The following is a 21,341-nucleotide window of genomic DNA, read 5'->3' on the forward strand; positions in this document are numbered from 1 at the left end:
AGACTGTTACACCTAGGCTGTTTGATCCCCTCCCCAGGGAGGTTCACAAAGTGGTCACAGTGCATTTGGCTATAATTAAAATGAGCCAGCATGATCCTTGAGCCTCAATGGTAATTCTAATTGTTACTCAGGCACCTCATAATTTGCTGTTTTGTCCAGACATGAAAATGATGACTTGTTCTTGCTTTACAAAGCAGGGTGACAAAACATTTTATTTTGCATCTTTCCCCCACCCACCATACCTGCAAAATATAGATGGATCAGAGCAAACCTCAACTATAAGAACTCAGTGGAATACAAAGTTATTGCCTTAAAGAAGTGATGTTTCCTTTCTGCCCTGCTTAGGAGTTTTCCCACAGTGGTCAGTTACCTTTGTAAACCAAACATTAGACATGATGGTTGTATCCTGTAAGGCAGTTCTTACTATTTTTGTACAAAAATGGACTTGTGGCATTAAGTAAACCCTAAGGGACTACTGCTGCTGTAAGGCAAACACATTGGCTTTGAGAGACAAATGAGCTGTTCACTTCTAAGTGCATAAGTTCGGAACAATATTTTTTTTAAATGGTACACACTGATAAAACATTAAGAAAGATTCTAAACTATAGATTGCTCCCTGATGTAAGGGATATAGATTCCTCCTGCCTTGATATTGTAAAGCAATCCTTCAGCTATCTGTGAAGTTTCCTGGAGAACAAGAATGCTGGCTAGAGAATTAACAGAAAAACAAAATAGGAGACAAGCTCCACGTGCTGATAGATGGCCACTTCTTTATTTTCTTATTATTGTTTTTAAATAACCCAACATGTTCCAGTCTCTATCAGAAACAGATTTCTGTTTCAAGGTATGTATGCACACTTTGGCACATTGAACAATGTATTTTATTTGTTTGTAGAGAGTATAACTGATTTTGTGTTGTTTGGGTTAATATATTTAATGGAATTTTAGTTGTATTTTATCGTGTAGCTCCTGAAGAAGGCCAATTTAAATAAAGTTCAAAACATATTGGGCTTTTAAAGGAACCATCTATCAGCACTTAAAGTCTGTCTCCTACTTTGCTCTTGTTGAAATATGTGTTTATCCGCCTCTCCTTCAGAGTATTAGCAGCACAATATGGTTCTAGTTTTGAATTATAGCATGAAACATTGGAGATTATCATACTGTTCTTAAATAGTGGAATAGAAGCAGGATTTTAACTGTAATAGCAAGATCCTACTGCACGATCTCGTGGCTGGGCAGTAGCTATCATGTAGCCAATCCATGCTTATGCCTCAACTTTTAATGAATTGGAAAATCCTGTGCATAGCTCTTTAAGCTGTTTACCTTATTGAGGTATATGCAATAGGTCATTCCAGGGTACTTCAGAGACTGATGGTCCCAAGTGGTGTGTGTGGCCATTACTCCCTTTTTTACCCCTCTGTCCCTGAACAACCATAGACATTCTACTTCCAGTACTGAGAACAAAAGAAGTAGGCTTCTCTGTGCTCCCCTGCAGCCTGCCAAAGAAGGAATGGCTGTTTACTTATGAGGAGGCAGCCATTGCTTCTTTGGTAGGAGGGAGGGGGAGAAGTGACGAAGACAGGGAGGCAGGGTTAAAGGAGAATGAGGAAGAGGGTGTGTAGGGACCCTTGATAGTGCAAAAAGTCCCATCACCCTATTGAAGAGAAGTGCAGTATTAAAAGTTCCAAAAGAGGTTTGTTTGTGGGTTTTTTAAGTCACTTGATTGCAGCAAAAGTGAGGCGGGACTCGTACGATAATCTCCATTAAACCATTATTGCCCAGCCTACCATTTTAAAAAAAAAATAAGCAAAGCCAAAACTATTTTCCTGCACTTAAAACATTTTGCTTAAAATTTATTTATGTCTGAGCACACATTCCACAACCTGTTATTCTCACTACAGACTACAAGACATTATCACATATATTTTAAAAACGACAACAACTGTGCCCATTTATTTCTTGAACCTGAAGACACTAATATGATGACTAGAAGGAGGCAACTCCTTAAACATTTGGAGCATATTGGCTTCTCATCCTGTAGAGATCAGATCTGCAGGTACTTTCTTTCATAATATTTCACTGTAAACCTAAAATAACATACTAATAGAATATGAGCAAGGATAATGGAGCCCTGCTACTTGAGCAAGGATAGAGGAACCCTGGTGGCTCAGTGGTTAAATGCCTGTACTGCAGCCACTCACTCAAAACTATAAGGTTGCAAGTTCAATACGAGCAAAAGGGCTCAAGCTTGACTCAGGCTTGCATCTTTCTGAGGTTGCTAAAATGAGTACCCAGATTGTTGGGGGCAGTTAGCTTACAGTTGTAAACTGCTTAGATACTGCTAGTTGGTATGAAGTGGTATATAAATGAAGCTGTTTGTTTTTTGTTTTTGGATCTTTTTCCTATACAGAGGTTCAGCATCCCAGGCTTAGCACTCTGAATTGATGTGATTGTTCACTTTCCTTGGAGTAGCTATCCTCAAAATGGCATAATAGCAGCACCCCTTTAATTAAAGCTGCCCTCAATTCAGTAGTTTTAGTGTGCATTTGGAGAGTCCATTGGCTGAAAACCACTAAGTTGCCCCAACACTGAAGTGAATGGACAAGTCCCAAGCCCATACTCTTGGGTTGAGTTTTTGTCCCAGACAGCTACTTGATGAAGATGCAACCATTCAAGTGAATGATATATAATTAACAGTTTTTCTCTGGAAATGACTTCTGATCAAGCTGAAACAAGGGTGTCAGAGTAGCCCATTTTGGTGCAATGGACTGTATCTCAGCAGTGGTGTGGCTCTGAGGCTAATCCAGCACCACTGCTAGTCCTGAAAGCATGGAGACTTCTGAAATCAGTTGTTCCTCATCCATTACCAGCAAGAAATGGTCACATCTAATGAGACTAGTCTGTCTTTTGTTTTCTTCACAGAATTGAAACAGTTGGTCAACCAGACAAAAGGGACAGCATAGGTGTTTGTGTGGAGCAGCAGAATGGCTGGGATTCTTTACAGCGAGATAAAGCGGTATGCGTTAGCACAAACGGTGAGTACATCCCCATGCAAACTTTCTTATACTTCCACCTTTTTTCTTCCTTTTAGATAGAAGTGTTAGCCCACATGATCTGTGGTGACCTCTAATGTATCCTGACATGTATGTGGGTATGTATCTTCAAGTTGCCTGTCAACTTGTGGTGACTTCCGTGAACTCTATAGGGTTTTCTTAGGCAAGGAATACTCAGAGTTGCTTTTGCCAGTTCCTTCCTACAGTGTCTGGTATTCATTAGCGGTCTCTTGTCCAAGTATTAACCAGAGTTGACCCTACTTAGCTTCCAAGATCAGAGGGGATCTGCTGCCTTTAGGGTTCTTAGACCTCAGCTATCCCAACATACTGTTTTAAATTCCACAACTATTTAGAACTAGTTAAGGAAGGAAGCAAAGGTAAGCATCTTCCAAACAAGTCTTGCCAAGAAAACCCTGTGAAAAGGTTAAATAAATAATAAATAAAACTCTTATTTCTATCCCACTTTTCTGTAGCAAGACAATCAAAGCGGCTACCAACTAAAACATCCATATACAATATTGTACATAAAATTACAATTCCCCCCCTTTAAAAGGAATTAAATATATTACAATTAAGAGAGTTTTCAATCTGTTAATAATAGCATAACGTGAGCAGGTTCACCACAAGTCAGAAACAACATGAAGGCACACAGCAAGGGAGAGTAAACATGCAAATATGTAGATTTCTTACAGACTGGTAGTTTTTCAGGATTCATTTGTAAGGTTTTTAAAAGACAGATTAATATTTAATGGTTTTTCATGGGCATTTCATGACTGCACAGATATATTCTTGTTTATATGTGCATACTAATATTTTCTTACCTTGTTCTTTTTCAGGGGCTGTCTTTGTAAATGGAAAAGAGATGACAAACCAGTTGCCTGCATTCACTTCGGGCTCAGCTGTGACATTTGACATGGAAGCTGTGAATATAGGTCCTTCAAACAATAATGAGGGAGGGAACTTCAGACTCAGAGTGACAATTAGTTCCAACAACAGGGAAGTGGTCTTTGACTGGGTACTTGACCAGTGCTGTGTCTCTCTTTATTTTGGATGTTCATTCTCCTATCCAGGCTGGAAAGTGTTGGTGTTTTAACCTCTGATCTCAGAAACAGTGATCATTTTAAATGGTTGCTCAAGTGGCTGGACGTGGTGATGCAATGATTTACTAGTGGAGACTCAACACTTTGTATGTGTTTAATACACTGTTGTAGGTCTGTAAGAGAGTGAGTCCCTTAATGCAGCCTGGTCAACATTACTTGAACTCTGTTCTTTTTACTGGATTCACATAAAATACTGGTGAAACACTTTTGAGTAACCTGGAAAATTATGTAGGGTTTCGTGATTGCTGTTATGTCATGTCTTTTTAGTGTGGGAATTCTTCAGGAGGAGAAGCTAGAATTTATAATATTTTTGCACTCATGTCTATGAATGGGTATACTTACACAACAGCTCCAGTTTTGTCTAATGGTATTCTTTTGGCTCAGGGTTTATGGACCAAAGTTACATGCATGGTATCCTAATCACTAGAGCAAGGTACTGAAATGGTAAATGGTAGCTGGCATGCTATCCACTTAGCATTGATGCTGCTTGGCCTGTCAGATATCTTCTACCTCTGGTGGAATTTTTGCTGTTCGCCTCTTCAACAAAGATGCCCGATTTGAAACATTTGTTTTGATCTGGAGTACCTGTGTGCCTTAGTTCTCAAGCTTTTGTTGAACAGCATTGTAGGTGTTGAAGAAGTTTAAATTATGACCCTACTTCATTCAGTTAAGTGTCACTAAATTATTGGCATGTAGGTCAAACTTTATATTACTGGTATGTATTTTGCTTTAGAAAAGCATTGCGCTGAGTGCCACAGGTAGTGCCTTGACTGTGATCCTGTCACACATTCCCACATAAAACTGTCTGTTTGGGGAACCCAATATGAAGTGGCAGACAAAATGGTTGTGAATCAGAATTTCTGTCTCCCTTCTTATCTATGCAATTTTGCAGTAATTTACTGGGAAAGGACCCTGTGCTATAAGAATTCTGCAGTAAATGAGGTACTGTTGTAGAAAAAGGGACATATGAATATGTTCACCATGGATTTCTATATTTTGCTGTGTTTTGAAGAGAGTTAACATATGGGCAGAAAATAATAAACTGGGCTTGCACACCATATGCAGTGAAGGCCTTGCTTACATGCTTGCCCACATGGTTCAGGCACATGTGACTATGCAAAGGAAACAAGTAATTTTAGCAGTTATCAAAGAGATCTAGCATCTGGTTAAAATAGCACATTCTGTACAAATGGCCCATTGCAATAACTAGCGTGTTTTCCAGTTTTGATGGCAGCTATACTATACCATTGAATATTATCTGCGGCTCTTAACCTAGACTAGAAATTGGCCACCCCAGGCAATTTCTCCAGTGGGCTCTGGGTTTGGAGGTGCAAGGGGATAACCCAGTTTCTGCAGCAAGGACTAGTTTCTTCTTTGTACTGAAACCTGTCAATAGCGTTAAGCAACTTTCCTCCAGGCAAGCACAGCTGGGAACCCTGGAGATAATTTTGTCATGGAATGTATCTATAGAGCAGAACATAGGATAGTGATTCTTAGTATACTGAGGCCCAATTGCTGTTTTTTTTTTTTTTGGTTTGTTTTTTAAACTGTGGTTTCTTCATGTTTTTTTTTCCTGAGCCATACAGAACCAATTTTTCTCCCAGTCGTTAAGCCATACCAAAAGATTGCCCTTGCATCCAAGCAATCATCCATTTGCCTTATTTTTATGCTAGTGTAGGATGTGGATGGTAGTGTTTGGTTTCCTCTATAAAAATGTGTAAAGCAAGCCACCCCACCCATGGGCTTTCTATGTCTCAGTATTGATCTTTGTGGCTACATACTTGAAATAGAATAAACAAAACCAGTGTTTAAATTGTAATAGTGTAAGAATGGGGCCAATTCACATTTAGTGCTGGGGTGTGCCTTGCTTTTTGGCAAAGAGTGGATTGCCCTCCCAGTTTGTTTATGTAAATCAGAGCTTATATATCTGTACTCCTGAATATGAATACACCTGTTGAATGACTTAGCAGCTCCACCTCCAAAGGAATGGGTAGAGGCTACTCACAGATGTATATATGCAAAGTCCTTGTTTCATTCCTTGCTTTCTACCTGTGGCAAATGGGAGAAACCAAAATTGTACATGCAGTAGACTCCTGTGTGTCAAGTGTACAGTATGTAGGGCTAAATGAAACCAATAAAGAGTTCAATCAGGGCCTTAACTTCTCAGCCCAGCACCCCTTCCTGAATGAGGAAGGAATACAAAGACTTCATTAAAAATCCATTCTTAGTCAATGGTCTGTAACAAATATTTGGTTACTCCCATTTAGCATGAGTAGTTTTCTAATAAGAGATACAGGACATTTCTCCCTCCCCCCCTCATAAAAAAGACAGTATTTTCTGATTCTATGCCACTGAAAATTGATATGGTGTCTGATCCATCTGAGAAGGAAAAAGCTTGTTGGAGCAAGTTGACCTAAGGACCATAATTTAGGAGCTGTTCAGAACCTTAGCTGGCTGTTGATACAAGGACCAAAATTCAGAGGCACCAGTCATGAAGTGTGCCACTGATAAAATGTCTGGCTTGCTCCTTTCTCACACCCTACCCATAGTGTTATGGAGGTGTCCGTATTAGAAACCAAAGCTGAAATAGAAGTATGTTTATGAACCACGTATGTATTTACCTCAAGATACTTTTTATATCACGACTTTAATAATAAAATTTGTTAAACCGTTTGACTAGTATTATTACATGGAAATCATCTCATCCTCCCACACAGATCTTGGAGTGACATAATTACTTTGTTACTTTCTTCTCCACAAAATGGTGGGTTATCCAAAATGTGACTTGTTCACTCGCTTAGCAGGTCTTTCAATTTGGATTCACCTGGTCCTGGCACAATGCTGCAAGACTTTGGGGATGCAGATCATTATGGTATCTTTTTCTAATGTTGCAGTTTGATGTGTGTGTAAAGATAGAGATTGAGACTGTTTTCTTTCCCCTATTTGTGACTTTGTTTTATTCTTAACCTCACGATGTTGAAAGCTTTGTGTATATTCCAAGTAGTACTTAATAGTGTTAGAGAAATAAATAATTAGCCACCAAAACCCAAAACTTTGGCAAGATTCTGTATTGTAACCTCAGTCTTCTATGACTTTATGAGGTGTGAGGTAGTTCTCTAAAAATTGTTTTTACTGCATTTTAACCCATAGAGAGGCATGGATCATAAAGCAGCCATTTGAACGTTACACAAGCCAGCCTCATAATGGCAATATTTTATTTAAGACTTCATATTTTCCTGCCTTGAGTCCTTATTCTCTGGGTATCAATTAGTTCCTTAATTCCAGAATAGTGACGAAGCACTACACTAACACAAAAATTGTTGCACAACTTCCTATGCTTTTTCAGAGGTTGTGTAAGTGCAGTTTCTAGTGAAGTCAGTCATTATCCAGGTACATCCCACCTCACTTTTGACTGCCTGGGTGGTGAGCTACTTGATGATTCTACTCAGGGCCCTGGCACCTTTTGCACAACTGATGGATCCAGCATAACCACACTGGCATTTTTATACAAAGACATAGCCATGTTAGTTTGGAAACTTAGGGGCAAAGCAGACCGGCAAAACACATGAGCTTCTGGCTCTGCTGGCGGCATCACAGCATTTACATGCACCGCAGAAATGTGGAAAAAACGCTGCGGCAGCAGAAAGGTCATCTTTTTCCCACCCCAAAAAGGAGCAGAAAAACACCGGATTGGGGCCACGGTGTGTGTTAAGCTGCCCCTTTACAGCCATCTGTTTTGGCCCTCAGTGTAGAAAGGAATCTTGTACACCTTTGAGAGTAATTGAAAGAAAGCTAGTAGTATGAGCTTTTGTAAACTTGAGCCTACATCCTCAGATTCATGGGGTGGAGTGGAGAGATGGTTGCAGGAGATGTGATGAAATGGTCAAGAGCTTAGACTACACACATTTCAACACTTAACCTTCTCAGCCTCATGAGGGTGCCCTTGACCATTTCATCACCTCTCTGGTTCACACTTTGCATTCCAATACTCATTCATATGATTATCCACTCTCCTTGGCTTTGGGCAACATCCTTCCTCCTGCCTTTGTCCCCCAACACCATTGATTTGCTACCTCATCTCCATACCCACATGGTTTTGTATTTCATTTGACATTCTCACAAACAACTGGCTTATATAGGTTTGTCTCTGGACTTTCCACTCCACCTGAGGAAGTAGGTGCATGTCTATGAAAGCTCATGCTACCAGCTTCTTTGTTATTCTTGAAGGTGCTGCAAGATCCTTTTGCATACTGGCATATTTATTTTACACTAAAAAAATGTATGAATTCAGAAAAGTTAAAAGACTCTAGGAAATGCACTAAATTCCAGAAGAAAACCAACCTGTGTTATAGATTACAGCAAAGCCTTTGATTTTGTAGATCATTATGGTTCACTATAAAAGAAAGTAAAGTGTCACATTTCGACAGCCCTGATGCCTAACCTATACTCTGGACAAGAGACCACAGTTATGAGAGTATCGATGAACAGAGTGATTTACAACTAGCAATGGCGTCAGACAAGACTGCATTTTATCACCTTATCTGAAAGAAGGATTAGACTCCAAGGAAGCAAGTGCAAAAATGGGGAAGTAACATTAACAAGATATGCAGATGACACCACAGGACTTGTAGAAATAGGAAAGACCTGGAATGATTAAGACTCTGAACGATTAATTAAAAGCAGTTACAGTGATATTGTAAGACAGAAATAATGACCAAAGATTATTTACATAACTTTAAAGCTGCTCTTGGTCCCAGTCCTGGGAAAAGAGCAGGATACAAATAAATGTAATAATAAAGCAGGTAATAAAAACATTGAAAGTTAAGCTTTCCTATACTTCAACTTAGTCATTAAAATGGAGACTACAGTCATGAAAGAACTAGATTAGATCAAGTGTAAAGACATACAGTGGGGCCCCTTTTGTCGGGTGGAGTTTGGTTCCAAGACCACCCCCTCCCCATGGATACCAAAATCCATGGATGCTGATATTCCATTAAAAACAATGGCATAGTAAAATGATGTCCTTGCATAAAATGGCAAAATCCAGCTTTGCTTTTAGGAATTTAGTTTTTAAAAAATATTTCCAAGCCCTGGATGATTGAATCAGTCAGTGGATATGGTGGCCCAACAATCATCTATTTTTAATTGTTAATTTTATGTATTTTTATTGATATGCTTGTATTTGTATTTTATATTATATATTTCCTGGGAGAGGCAGGAAAATAAAAAATTATCTAGGCCAGTTTCCGTGTATGGTTGTCAAAGAGAGACAGTGAAGAAAGCTGATAAAAACCTGTACTCTCCCTCGAAGTGAAAATAACTAAACTGAGGCCCAGTACAGACAGGCACATTGCAGCAATATTAGGGCTTGATAGGACTGGGCACCCAGCCCTAGTGACATTATAGGTGTGTGCACCAGTCCACACGGTGGGCGCCACAGCTGAGCAGCTGTAGCACTGCATTGACACCTCTTGGCAGAAGTGGTGCCATAGGGCTGCGTCTCAGCTGTTAGTGGCTCCTTTTTTAGTGTGCATCTGTGCAGTAGAGGAGCAGCATTTCATCACCTGTTTGTACCGGGCCTGAGGCTGTCTTGTTTTGGACTTAACATGAGATGTGACTCGCCAGAAAAGACAATAATGTTTGGCAAAGTAGAAAGAAGTAGGAAAAGAGGAAGGATGCAGTATAAGTGGATTGACTTAATGAAGCTCCAGCTTTGAGCTTGAAAGACCTGCGCAGGGCAGTTGATGACTGGGGCATTCGGAGGTCCCTCATTCATAGAACTGCTTTCATTCAGGAAGGTAACAAAAAATAGGATCTTGTTAATAATTCTGAAAAATATTCAAGGTCTATGCTGTAAACATATGGAAATCTGGCCCTGAATTAATTGCCAGTTAAGTCTTTCAGCTGCAGGTGGCTGATGAACAGTGTCCCCAATTTCTGGGGAATTCCCCGGTTTCTGGGTATAAAAAATTTATGGGGAATTCACTCCCCCCCCCCCCCCCATAGCTGAAAATGCCTTTTCCGCCCAAAACATTGGCCAAACCGGAAGTCCCCGCCCCCTTTTGCCTTCCCATAGTGCTTTGCAGCCCCTTGACCTCAATATCCTACCCCTGACCCAGATGCCCCAGGGAATTTGGAGGAGTTTTGGGGATTTCCAGGGGGATTTCCTTTGAGGTTGGTTGGCAACATTGCTGATGAATCAATTTCAGCACACATCTCCTTCCTAATAGCTTTCTCCATTACCATTATTATTGAAGATTCAAAGTGAAGCCTCACACGGCTCTGAATGCTTAACAGCATAGGATCCTCCAGTATCAACCTACCTGGGATTTAAAACCACACAAGGGCCTGTTACAGACTGCCAAAATAAAGCTGCTTCGGGTCTCTTTGGAGGTATGCTGTTTAAATGATGCATGGGTCCTAAGAGTCCGGAGATCGCGCCAAAGCCACACTCCAGTCCTAAACACTGGAGTGCAGCTTTGGTGCAGCTTCTGGATTCTTAGGATGCATGCATCATTTAAACAGCATACCTCCAAAGAGACCCCAAGCAGCTTTATTTTGGCAGTCTGTAACAGGCCATAGAGACCCTTCTTGCAATTATCTACAGTAGCAAGGCCCAGGGGCTACTCCATGTGGCACCTGTTTTTGAACTTTCTTCTGTTAGAAATTTAATTCTCCACACATTTCTTTCAGGCACCGGTTAAAACATACCTATTTGTAAAAACTTTCAAGGAATAAACAAGCATTTGATCTGCCATTTACTCTGCTGCTTATTCATACTGATTGTATTAGAGCTTCCTCGTGCACCTTTTAAGGGGCTCCATTAAGAACAAGATGGGCCTAGCATGGGATGTTCAAGATCTTTGACCTGTTGAAAATGCCAGCTGGATGAAAGGAGGCAACAAGGGGAAATGTCAGCCTGCTTGAACCCCTGACAGCATGCCATATCCTTAAGGTGATGGCCATTAAGCCAAGGGAAACATAGTATGTGTGCTGTTTCTATATTAACCTATTTCCAGACTGTAGCATAGCAAACAGTGATATACACCTCTCACCCCCATTTATCTACTAAGGAAACACACAGGCTTACCGCTACATGGTTCTCTTCAAGATTATATGGAACTGGAGTCCACAAACATTTTGCTGTACACTTCCCTTCTTGTATTCTTCAAGAGTGAATTTTACTATGCATTCCTTCAGGCTACACCAGCACTTACCTTTAGGAACTGAGCTGTGTATTACTGCAGGAGTAGAATAACAAAGGATGTTTCAGTGTTGTGGATTTGAAGTCAAAATCCCATTTTGTTCTAGGAAACCAGACTGGAAGATTATGTGAAGTCTGAGTCCCTCTTAACAACAACTGCTGTAGAGTGACATGACTTTAGAGGAGACTGTTTTACTCTTTAAATTTCAGGATAACATGCTTATTTCTTGCAGGAAAACTGATTAACAGTAGACAAAAATTGTCTTCAAACACACTTTGAAAAGAGCTTTCCAACAGAAAAACAATAAATTAATTAATTATTAATTTGTTTTATTTATATACCGCTATTCCAAAGATCATAGCGGTGAACAGCAAGTAAGCTAATTAGCAAGTAAGCTAATTTGCCCCCAACAGTCTGGGTACTCATTTTAGCGACCTTGGAAGGATGCAAGCCTGAGTTGAGCTTGGGCCCTTTTTGCTGGTCTTGAACTCGCAACCTTGTGGTTTTGAGTGAATGGCTGCAGTACAGGCATTTAACCACTGTGCCACCAGAGGTCCACAAAAAGCAGGATACAGTACGTACACTGGTTTGACATCTTGCCAAAAGGAGCCAAATTATTTCATTGTGGCTGGCTTTACAATGACTGTAGAAAAAGAATACAACCATGGCAAATTTTACACCAAACCCACCAATATATGATAGACTGCAGTACTTTGATTTTGTGAGATTCCTCTCCCCACCCACTGTGCCCATCATCCCATAATGCAGCACCCGGGCCTCGAACTGCCAACCTTCCGATCTTTAGAACTAGCATCTTAACCACTAAGTACTGTTGCAGTAATGCTTGCTGTTATTCAGGACCAGCCATATAACACCTGTTCTTAGGGACCTCCATTGGCTGCCCATTCGCTTCCGAGCCCAATATAAGGCGTTGGTTATTACCTATAAAGCCCTAAATGGCTTGGGCCCAGGATACCTAAGGGACCGTCTCTCCCCGTACATTCCGCCTCGCACCCTCAGAACGTCTGGGCAGCAATTACTGAAGGTGCCTGGGGCCAGATTAGTCTCCACCTCGCGGAGGACATTTTCCACAGCTGCCCCAGCCCTTTGGAATAAGCTGCCCACTGAGCTCCGCTCATCTACCACCCTGGCCCAATTTAGGAAGGATCTCAAAACCTTCCTATTCCAGCAGGCATTCCCCGAATAAATATCCTGTGGGCCTCCCTCCTCTTCCGTGGCCATGAGGTTGGGCTATAGGGGCTTTTTATTTGTTATTGTATTTTATGGATTTTTTAATCTGTCTTGCATTGTATGTATTTTAATCTTGTTGTAAGCCGCCCTGATCCCTGGAAAGGCGGGATAAAAATAAAAATTTTATTATTATTATTATTATTATTCAGAGTGCACCCCCAAAAGATGGCAGCTAAAGAATTGTGGGAGGTCAGCAAGATTTAATGAGTTATAAATGACTACAAAGATCTTAAAAACATTGTTGCCATCAGCAAGCAACTTTCCCTCAATTTCTAAAGATTCCATTACCTTTGTTTGCAAATCCAGGAACAAATTTAGAGTTCTTGGATGATGATGCAGCTATGTTGGATGAGTAGAACATATGAGATACTACATAAAATGGGTGTTAACAGCCTAGCTTTCATTAAAAACAAGAAGCCCAAATAAATAAGCAGAAACTGTTGAAATGAAGGTAGAGACTATCCATTTTGTGTCACTGCAGATTAAACAGACTGTCCAAATTCAGACCATCTACGAAGTCTTTCCAGACTGATGTCTGCCTGGCTGTGAGTCATACCTTACACAATATGTACAAGAGAAGAATAACCACCACCTTGGCAAATTTTATATTACTGAACTTTATGTACAAAATCCAATTTCAAATAAACATTTAATGTAAAAACAAAAAGATCCATTAAACAATTGTCTTTTTATATCTACTGTACCATTCAAATGTTCAACCAGTTTACATGATTTCTTCAAAGTCTTAAGGGTACATATAGAAAATCCATCTTTATTATAAATAGAAACAAAGGGATTCTCTGCTCTTATTATAAATGGACGTGACATACAAAGTTTACTTGACAGAAGTAATTTCATTACTATTTTGGGGGGGGGGGGTCACCAACTTTTTGTGCAAACAATGCTAGCCTCCTTTTAAGCATTAAGAGTGTAACTGCTTAAGAAGTGACATAAGCAATAGTTCTATTATGTCTCTCCTAAAATATATTCTTTACATATGTGCACAGTTTTAGCAAATTAAAGCCCAAGAGAAATGCTTGACCAGCTATCAAAGGTGTGTTCAGAGTTTGCTATAACTCAGAGCAGGCAAATTAGGCAGTCTAATGAAAGCTGTAGTTTCCCTCTTTCCTATTGACACAAATCCGTGACTAAGAACTTAATACTGGATGACAAATCACATCCACACAATTAGTTAAATAGTCTCACAGTTAAACACATCTTTAGGGACCAAAGTCATATTTACAGTTTTATAAATTTCTGAGCATCCCCATTAGAAAGCTTCTCCCCCTCCTACACCCCGCCCCAAAAAGGAACTGCCTTCTTATGGTGCTGGAATGAAATAAAAAATTAGAAATACTGGTATTTACAGAATTGATCCTTTATAAATAAAGAATATGAAAAATGAACTATTTAAGAATAAAAAAATGAGGTGATGTAACTCAACCACAGTGCTTGCTGAAATAAACCCTTGGTGCTGATATTGTACCAGTAGTGAAACTACTTTCCATGGGAAAAAAGAAAATCTGTAAACATATGCTTAAATGTGTTAACAGCAGTGCAAGACTGCACAAGACTATTTAGTTAGCATCTGTATTGAATGCAATACATCACAGAATACTTGCATAAGAAGTGCAACACATTTTTGGGCCCAATTTTACAGTGCATTTCCCCCTCAACAGTAGCATCCAAATCCCAAGTCGATGCTTTGATCTTGCAATCTGTACATAAGCAAAAATAGGCACAGATCCAGGCACTGCTTATCACAGCCTGTAGATGTTAACACAGTATGCCATTTATATAACCCTAGACAGTTCTGCTTAAGAAGGTTAAAGGTTTGATCTAGTACACCAGCTGATCAGTTATCTACATGTTCTACTAGGTCACTATAACAATGAAGATAGAACTTCCCTAAGTTTTTAATGAGAAAAGCAACCGATTCCCCCCAAACAGGCACGAGACAAAGAAGTGCTATGTTACAGCTGAAGGTTTAAAAATGTGTTTAAAAATTTCAATTGGTAGTTTGACTGTTATTAATACAAATTAAAAAAAAAAGAAAAGAAGATAAAGTTAAGCTTTAAATGGTACATTATTTCCCACAAAAAGTTAACCTAAAGAATTTCTAAATACAAAGCATAAACTGTCCCCATATCCTTCCCTAATTTTTAACTCCACAGTAGGAAAGACAGCCAGTACAGATGCAAAAAATCTTTATATAAAAACTGGTTTACATATACTCAAGTTATGTAAATTCAGTACAATTCATAATTAAAATTCCCAAAAATTGTATTGCTCTTCATGCTCAAACTTTGAGTATTGTCATTACATCACTAGAACTGATATACATGTAGTACTTGCATAATTAACTCAATAGGAACCACATTAACACTATGCTTGTTGAAATCCTTTGTTTCCAGCAGTGCCCATTAGGAACCTGTGTATCTTATTCCATTCCTTTTAGAGTTCATGCTTCTTTGAATGTCACTTCAGTATCTGGCCAAACAATAACCTTTGCTCTTCCTTTTCAAATCTTCTGTTTTCTATTCTGTTTTGTCAAGCATGAGGTACTATCCATTTCTGAAGATCTTTCCCTAGTGTTAGCTTCACTGCAGCCATTAGCTGTCTCAGTTTGTTCTTCAGAAAACTCCTCAACTGATGTGGTAGTAGGGGACTCCCCCTTTTCTAACTTCTGTTGCATTTCTCGGAGCTTAGTAACAGCTTTGTCAATTGACATTATGCTTATAAGATTAAAGTCATGCATGCTGACCAGATGGAGCATGAAGTTTCGACACAAGTTCTTCTTAATTATTTTGTGTCCATAATTTTCTACAAACAACATACAGGCATGATTCATTTGATTGTCAGCAATAAACCTGTTAAACATAAAGCAGGGGAAGGGGAAGAAAGAGCAAGTCATTATTCCATGCCTGCAAGGTCAAAGTGTGGATTTCAGACATTCTGAAAAAAATGCAAGTTTGTTTCAATATCCTTTTTCAGATGAGCTGCCATGTGTTACCTGCTACTCTACAATTAGTGCATTTGCAAAATATGCTCAATATTTCACATGGTGAATGGGAACATCAAAATAGTAGGAAATGCAAACTGTGAAAACATCTTAGGGTACCTATAATCTGATCCCCTTTATTTGATTCAAAAAGAAGTTTCAAGAACATACCCATGCTTCATGACATGTAGATTCCATAATTTCATCACTTCTTTTTCTCCTTCATTAACATCAGAAAACTCTTCAATTTGCTGCAACCAAACCATTAAAAAATTATTATTAAACAATCTATTCATGCAGTAAACCATCAGTTCCTCATCCATCGTCATCATTATCATCATCTCTTCTGTCCTGCCTTTTCCCCAGATTGGGAGTCAAAGCAGTTTACAACCACTAAAAAAATGCAATCCACAAATACAATAGTTAAAACAATTAAATAATCAGAAAAAGTTAAAACCAAGTTAAACATATATTGAAACATACATAACCACACATGTGCATGGCAATTAGCAATATCCAGTTTATTGTGTAAGATGAGCCTTACATCATCACTCATCAAAAGTCAGTTGGAATAGAAAAGTCTTTGTCTGTGAAAAGAAAGCAGGAAGGGTACCAGTCTAACTGCTGGTGAGTTCCAGAGCTTGGGGGCAGCTACTGAAAAGGTCCTCTCCCATGTTTCTACCAGATGTATCTGTGAGGGTGGTGCTACAGAGAGAGGGGCCTCCCTAGCAGATCTCAGAGCACAGACTGGTTCATAAGGGAGAATCTGGTCCTTCAAATAAGCTGGACCTGAAACATGTACGGCTTTAAATGTCATAACCATTTAAATTGTGCCCAGATACAGATCAGCAGCCAGTGGAGCTGTTGCACCAAGGAAATTGTGTGTGCTCCTTGTATCCAGCACCCATTAGTAATCTGGCTGCAGCTCTTTGGACCAATTGAAGTTTCTGAACACTCATCAAATGCAGCCCCCTATAGAGCGCATTACAGCAATCCAACCAGGATTACTGTAATGGGTCACTGTGACCAGATCTGATGTCTCGAGATGTCTCAAGGAAAAGGCATAGCTGGTGCGCAACCTCAAATGCACTCCTAGTCACCGCTGAGACCAGGATTTCCAGGCTCAGAGTTGAATCCAAGCTGCAAACCTGTGTCATCAGGGGAAGCACTATTCCCTGATCTGCCTTTTGATGGACCAGAAGCACCTCTCTGGATTAATTTTCAATTTGTTCACATTCATCCAGTTCATTACTCATAATAGGCACCAGTTTAAGACCAAAGCAGTTTCCTTGGCTTTGGAAAGAAATAATAGAGCTGGGTGTCATCACCATCCTGATGGAACCAACCCCAAAACATGTCTCTCAGCAATTTCACGTATGTGTTGCTTAGTATGGACGACTGAATCCAGAGGGACTCCACAAGCCAACAGCCAAGCAGTCAAACAGGAGTCCCCCAGCACCACCTTCTGGGCTTGCCCCTCCAAGAAGGAACGGAGCCACTACAAAAATATGCCTCCAAGTCCCATCCCAGCAAGATGACCTGGGTGTATACCATGGTCAATGGTACTGAAAGCTGCTGAGAGATCCAGCAGAAACAACAGCAACCCACTCCCCCATTTAGGTTCCAGCATAGATCATCCCACTAAGGCAACCAAACTGTCTCTGTCCTATAACCAGGCTTGTAACAAATTGAAATGGACCTAGATTTAATCCAGAAACCACAGGAACTAGGAGGCCACCAAGCGCTCCAGAACCTTGCCTAAAAATGAAATGTTAGAGACTGGCTGATAATTATCCAAAAAGGTGGGATTCGGGGATGGCTTCTTTTTGTGATACTGTACCATAATTGTTCTGCACAATAAATCTAATACCACAGTTGGAACAATGTATCTTAGGCTAACTGCTATGAGGCTTAACTTGCCTACTTTCAGTATGCTCTGTCACACTAGCCCATTACCAGTACAGTGGTACCTCGGGATACGAAATACCCAGGTTACGAAATTTTCGGGATACGAAAAAATCCCATAGGGAATTATTGTTTCGGGTTACGAATGTTTTTTCGGGTTACGAAAAAACTTTTGGTGCTTTTTTCGGCTTTTTCGCACGGAATCGCGGCTTTTCCCCATTAGCGCCTATGGCAATTCGGCTTACGAAGGCTTTTCGGGTTACGAAAGCGGCCGCGGAACGAATTACTTTCGTAACCCGAGGCACCACTGTATTAATATTAATCACACAAATTACATTTTCTTTGCTGTAATAGTAGTAAGCAGGGGCCCTTTCACACCACTCAATTATAGCACTGTGACTCCACGACTCTACTGTATGGAATCCAAGGGAATGTAGTTTGGTGAGGCACTAGAGAATTTCTCTGGCTGAGAATTGTAAATGAGCTAACCTATAAACCCCAGGATTCCCTAGGACAGAACCATGACAGTTAAAATGGAATCATAGCATAATACATGTACAGGCTGATGGCAGCCTTTAAAAACTTGTGACTGATCAATCACATTCTGGTCCTGAAAGGAGAGAGGGCATCATTTAAACAGCCAACTGCTCTCCCCAGCCTTCTCAAGGTCCAACTGTCTATTTTCACACATATTTTTTTCAATGCTGAATGGTCAGTGTTGAAATCCACCAGTCCACCAAAGTCTGAAGGAAAGCAATATATACCCTTGAACCTGGCAAAGTTGTCCATTCCTGAATTAGGCAGTGAAATGTTTGTGAAAGAGAACAATCATTATGAAATACGATGATTTCTAATATTTGAGAATGTTATTGTAACCACATGTCAACCACCACAAGCTTACATCCCTTACATCACCAAGATTATTGCTGCTGTTCTCTACATCAGATTTCAACACCTCTCATCTACTTGTTCTGTTAAACAATTAAGACAATGCCAAAATATACCTTATTTTACATCACCAAGATTCTTGCAGCTGAGTAGAAGGTAGGCTATTTGGTTTTGTCCAACAGGAAGCAGAAATATTATTCAATGAAACAAAAGGACTTAATTGCAAAACAGGTAGACTCTAAAGATCTGACAAAGTTACCGTTATAGTTTTCTCCCTTAGCCATTCAGGATCCTTTTCATCTTCACTATCAACTTCCATTTCTTGTGGGCGGAGAGGTAGGCAGGTATCACTGTGAAAGTATAACCGATTATGACCACTGCTATATGTCCGTTGCTGTTCTACTTCTCCATCTTCAGATTCAAGAAATTCAGACATGCTTGCTTTTGTACGCTTTGGTCTGAAAAAGGAAATACACATTATTTCTAGTAGGTGTGTACACATTCTAGCAGGAATCCGCAATATGCATTTCCAGCTGGTTGCTATCAGCATGCTGCTGACATGCAGCTTAATTTCATCTTCATCAGAGTCACTTGAGGCTGAACAGGTTTAAGATGGGCAGGGATTGTCCCAGCTACATTAATTCCTATCTCCTTCCAAATTCCAAGGAAAAAAGGTAAACTCTCCATCATTTGTTTATTGCATTGCTGTACAAAGGCTAAGCAGGAAAGCTCCATGCCATTTTTCACAGGGGGCTTCACTGATTCCCACTTAACTGAGGCACCTGAAGCACAGCAGTCAGCTAGACAACTTAATGCCTTCTCTAGCCACTATTTGGGAAAGCGTAGAAGTCAAAGCAGCAAATGTGAAGCAAGGACAATTTTGGATTTGGCTACCAAGTTTAGCCAAATGTTGTGGGCTCCTGATCAAAAGATATGTTTATCGATGTTTTAACAATATAGGGATGTTTTTAAAAGGCGAAAATCACATTAAAGTTCTTCAGTTAATAGTTTCAAGTTTTGCTAAGGCTTATGTGTCTGATTTATTTAGGTGTGTCCATGCCGGAGGACATGCCCAGGCTCTACTTTCAATTTAACCAAAATACTGTACGAAAAGAGTACCTGGAGGTGATTGTTAAGTTAATTCGAGAAAGCTGAACATAGTGTTCATATAAATCATCATAATTGGCTTCACTTCAATTTGCATGTTTGTACAACAAGTGAGAAGTTAATTTTCATTTTTAATTCTACAATGGAAGAAAACATGAAGATCAGGAGATTAGTGGAATAACCATACCAACTTGGTTTGGAAAAAACCATCTTTATTTGCATATATTTAGGGAGCAATACAATCCTTTCACTGACCTGCATACAAGGATGTGAGTAATTGGAGTTCTTTTGACTGGTCCATTACGACTGAAGGCAAACCCAGGCTGACGATGAATATCCTGAGGATTTCCTGCATAGGAGCCATCATAACACTCATTGATCGAAACATCTATCCTAGCACCTTTTGGATGATACTGTAATAAAAATATACAAATATTTAACATAGAAAGTATATTAAGTGCAATCAGGGTTCCTCCTAATCCCAGCTTCTGAAATACAAACATTATCATCATTCATTATAGCAAAACCCAGGGACACTGAAGTTGCGACGTAAGCATAAGTCTAAGGAAACAACTAAGCACTGCTAATAATATCAACCAAACATTACAGAACATCTTTCAACTACCATTATTTTATTTTGAAAAAAGAGACACATTTAAAAAAGATGAAAGACATTACTATTCATGATCACTCTGCACTTTCTTCTAACTTGAATGTACAAAATTATTCCATTTTTACCTCTTAGATTCACCATAAAAATGTATACTACCAAGAATAGTCTTGTATTTAGTCAATGCCATTATAATATGTAGTTTTATACCAAGAAATTTAACAAGGAAGAATTCTTACCACATAATTGAAAATGAACCGGCTGTGACAAAGCTTGAGATGTTTGAGTAAGCTGTAAAGCTTGCGGCAATTCAGTGTGCACCATGGACAATGCAAGTCATCTCTAGCTTCCGTCTGCTGCCTTGTGTTATTGTTATAAAGGAACTGGTAAAAACAATTTGTATCAATGCAAAGCATACAGGCTTAGAAGTTATTTCTGAAATCTATATAACATTTTTCCAATAAATATTTCACAAATGCATGTATGTTCCTCCAAGACTCAAGCATTAGGAGCAGATAATTATATAGAGAGATAAGTATTAGTATGGAATTATCAGCACGCAAAGGGATCTTGTAGCACCTTTGAGATTATAGGGCAAAGCAAACGTGTGGCAAATAACGGCCTGCAACTGCAGTCAAATCACAATCGGGCCAGGACTGCAGCAATCTCACAGCCCATTCTCAAAATGGGCTGCCACCTGCTGTCTCAAGTCAGGTCGCCCAGGAGCAGGATTAAAATGGCTCCTTTTTGCAGTGGTTTTGGGCTGTGTTTCCTGGCTTCAGAGCAGCTTCCGGACACTTTGGGGGGGGGGGGGGTCATGTAAATGCCAACTCCATCCATCTGAGGAAGAAGACCAAATCTACAAAAGCTTATGCTACAACTTCTTTCACTCAGGCCCAAAATGCAGGGGCCAAAAGAAGCGGCTTCTGGCCACTTTGGTGGTGGGCATTTATATGACACACCCATCCAAAGTGTGCGGAAGCTGCTCTAAGGCCGTGAAACACAGCCCAAAACCACTGCAAAAAGAAGCCATTTTAATTCTGCTCCTGGGTGACCTGACTTGTTATGCCACCCCTGCAGCTCAAAAAAACCTGTTTTATCTGGGTTCTTGTTCCTCCGTAGGAAAGCCGCACGATTTGGCGGCTGCGGCTTCCCTCCAGAGGAAATTAGGCTGCCGGCAGGCCACCCTGTTTGGGCAGTCTGCCCCTCGCCTCAGTTACT

At 39.9% G+C, this 21,341-nt stretch overlaps 2 protein-coding genes across 3 annotated transcripts in view; one reads left to right on the plus strand and one right to left on the minus strand.

The window, feature by feature from the left end:
* Positions 1–7,342, plus strand: part of CRLF3 (cytokine receptor like factor 3) — a 30,801-nt gene extending 23,459 nt beyond the window's left edge. Inside the window, exons 7-8 of the mRNA XM_042453662.1 lie at positions 2,923–3,035; positions 3,890–7,342. Of these exons, the coding sequence (XP_042309596.1) occupies positions 2,923–3,035; positions 3,890–4,146 (370 nt within the window). The 3' untranslated portion in view covers positions 4,147–7,342. The remainder of the gene's footprint in view (positions 1–2,922; positions 3,036–3,889) is intronic.
* A 5,866-nt stretch (positions 7,343–13,208) lies between these two features.
* Positions 13,209–21,341, minus strand: part of SUZ12 (SUZ12 polycomb repressive complex 2 subunit) — a 46,791-nt gene continuing 38,658 nt past the window's right edge. For both annotated transcript variants that reach the window (XM_042453646.1, XM_042453645.1), the window contains 5 exons: positions 20,360–20,503; positions 19,766–19,923; positions 18,663–18,861; positions 15,782–15,861; positions 13,209–15,479 (listed from right to left, as the gene is read on the minus strand). In XM_042453646.1, coding sequence (XP_042309580.1) covers positions 15,131–15,479; positions 15,782–15,861; positions 18,663–18,861; positions 19,766–19,923; positions 20,360–20,503 — 930 coding nt within the window. In that variant the 3' untranslated portion in view covers positions 13,209–15,130. The remainder of the gene's footprint in view (positions 15,480–15,781; positions 15,862–18,662; positions 18,862–19,765; positions 19,924–20,359; positions 20,504–21,341) is intronic.

This window comes from Sceloporus undulatus, chromosome 2 (assembly GCF_019175285.1).
Source record: "Sceloporus undulatus isolate JIND9_A2432 ecotype Alabama chromosome 2, SceUnd_v1.1, whole genome shotgun sequence".
NCBI classification, from domain to species: Eukaryota; Metazoa; Chordata; class Lepidosauria; order Squamata; family Phrynosomatidae; genus Sceloporus; species Sceloporus undulatus.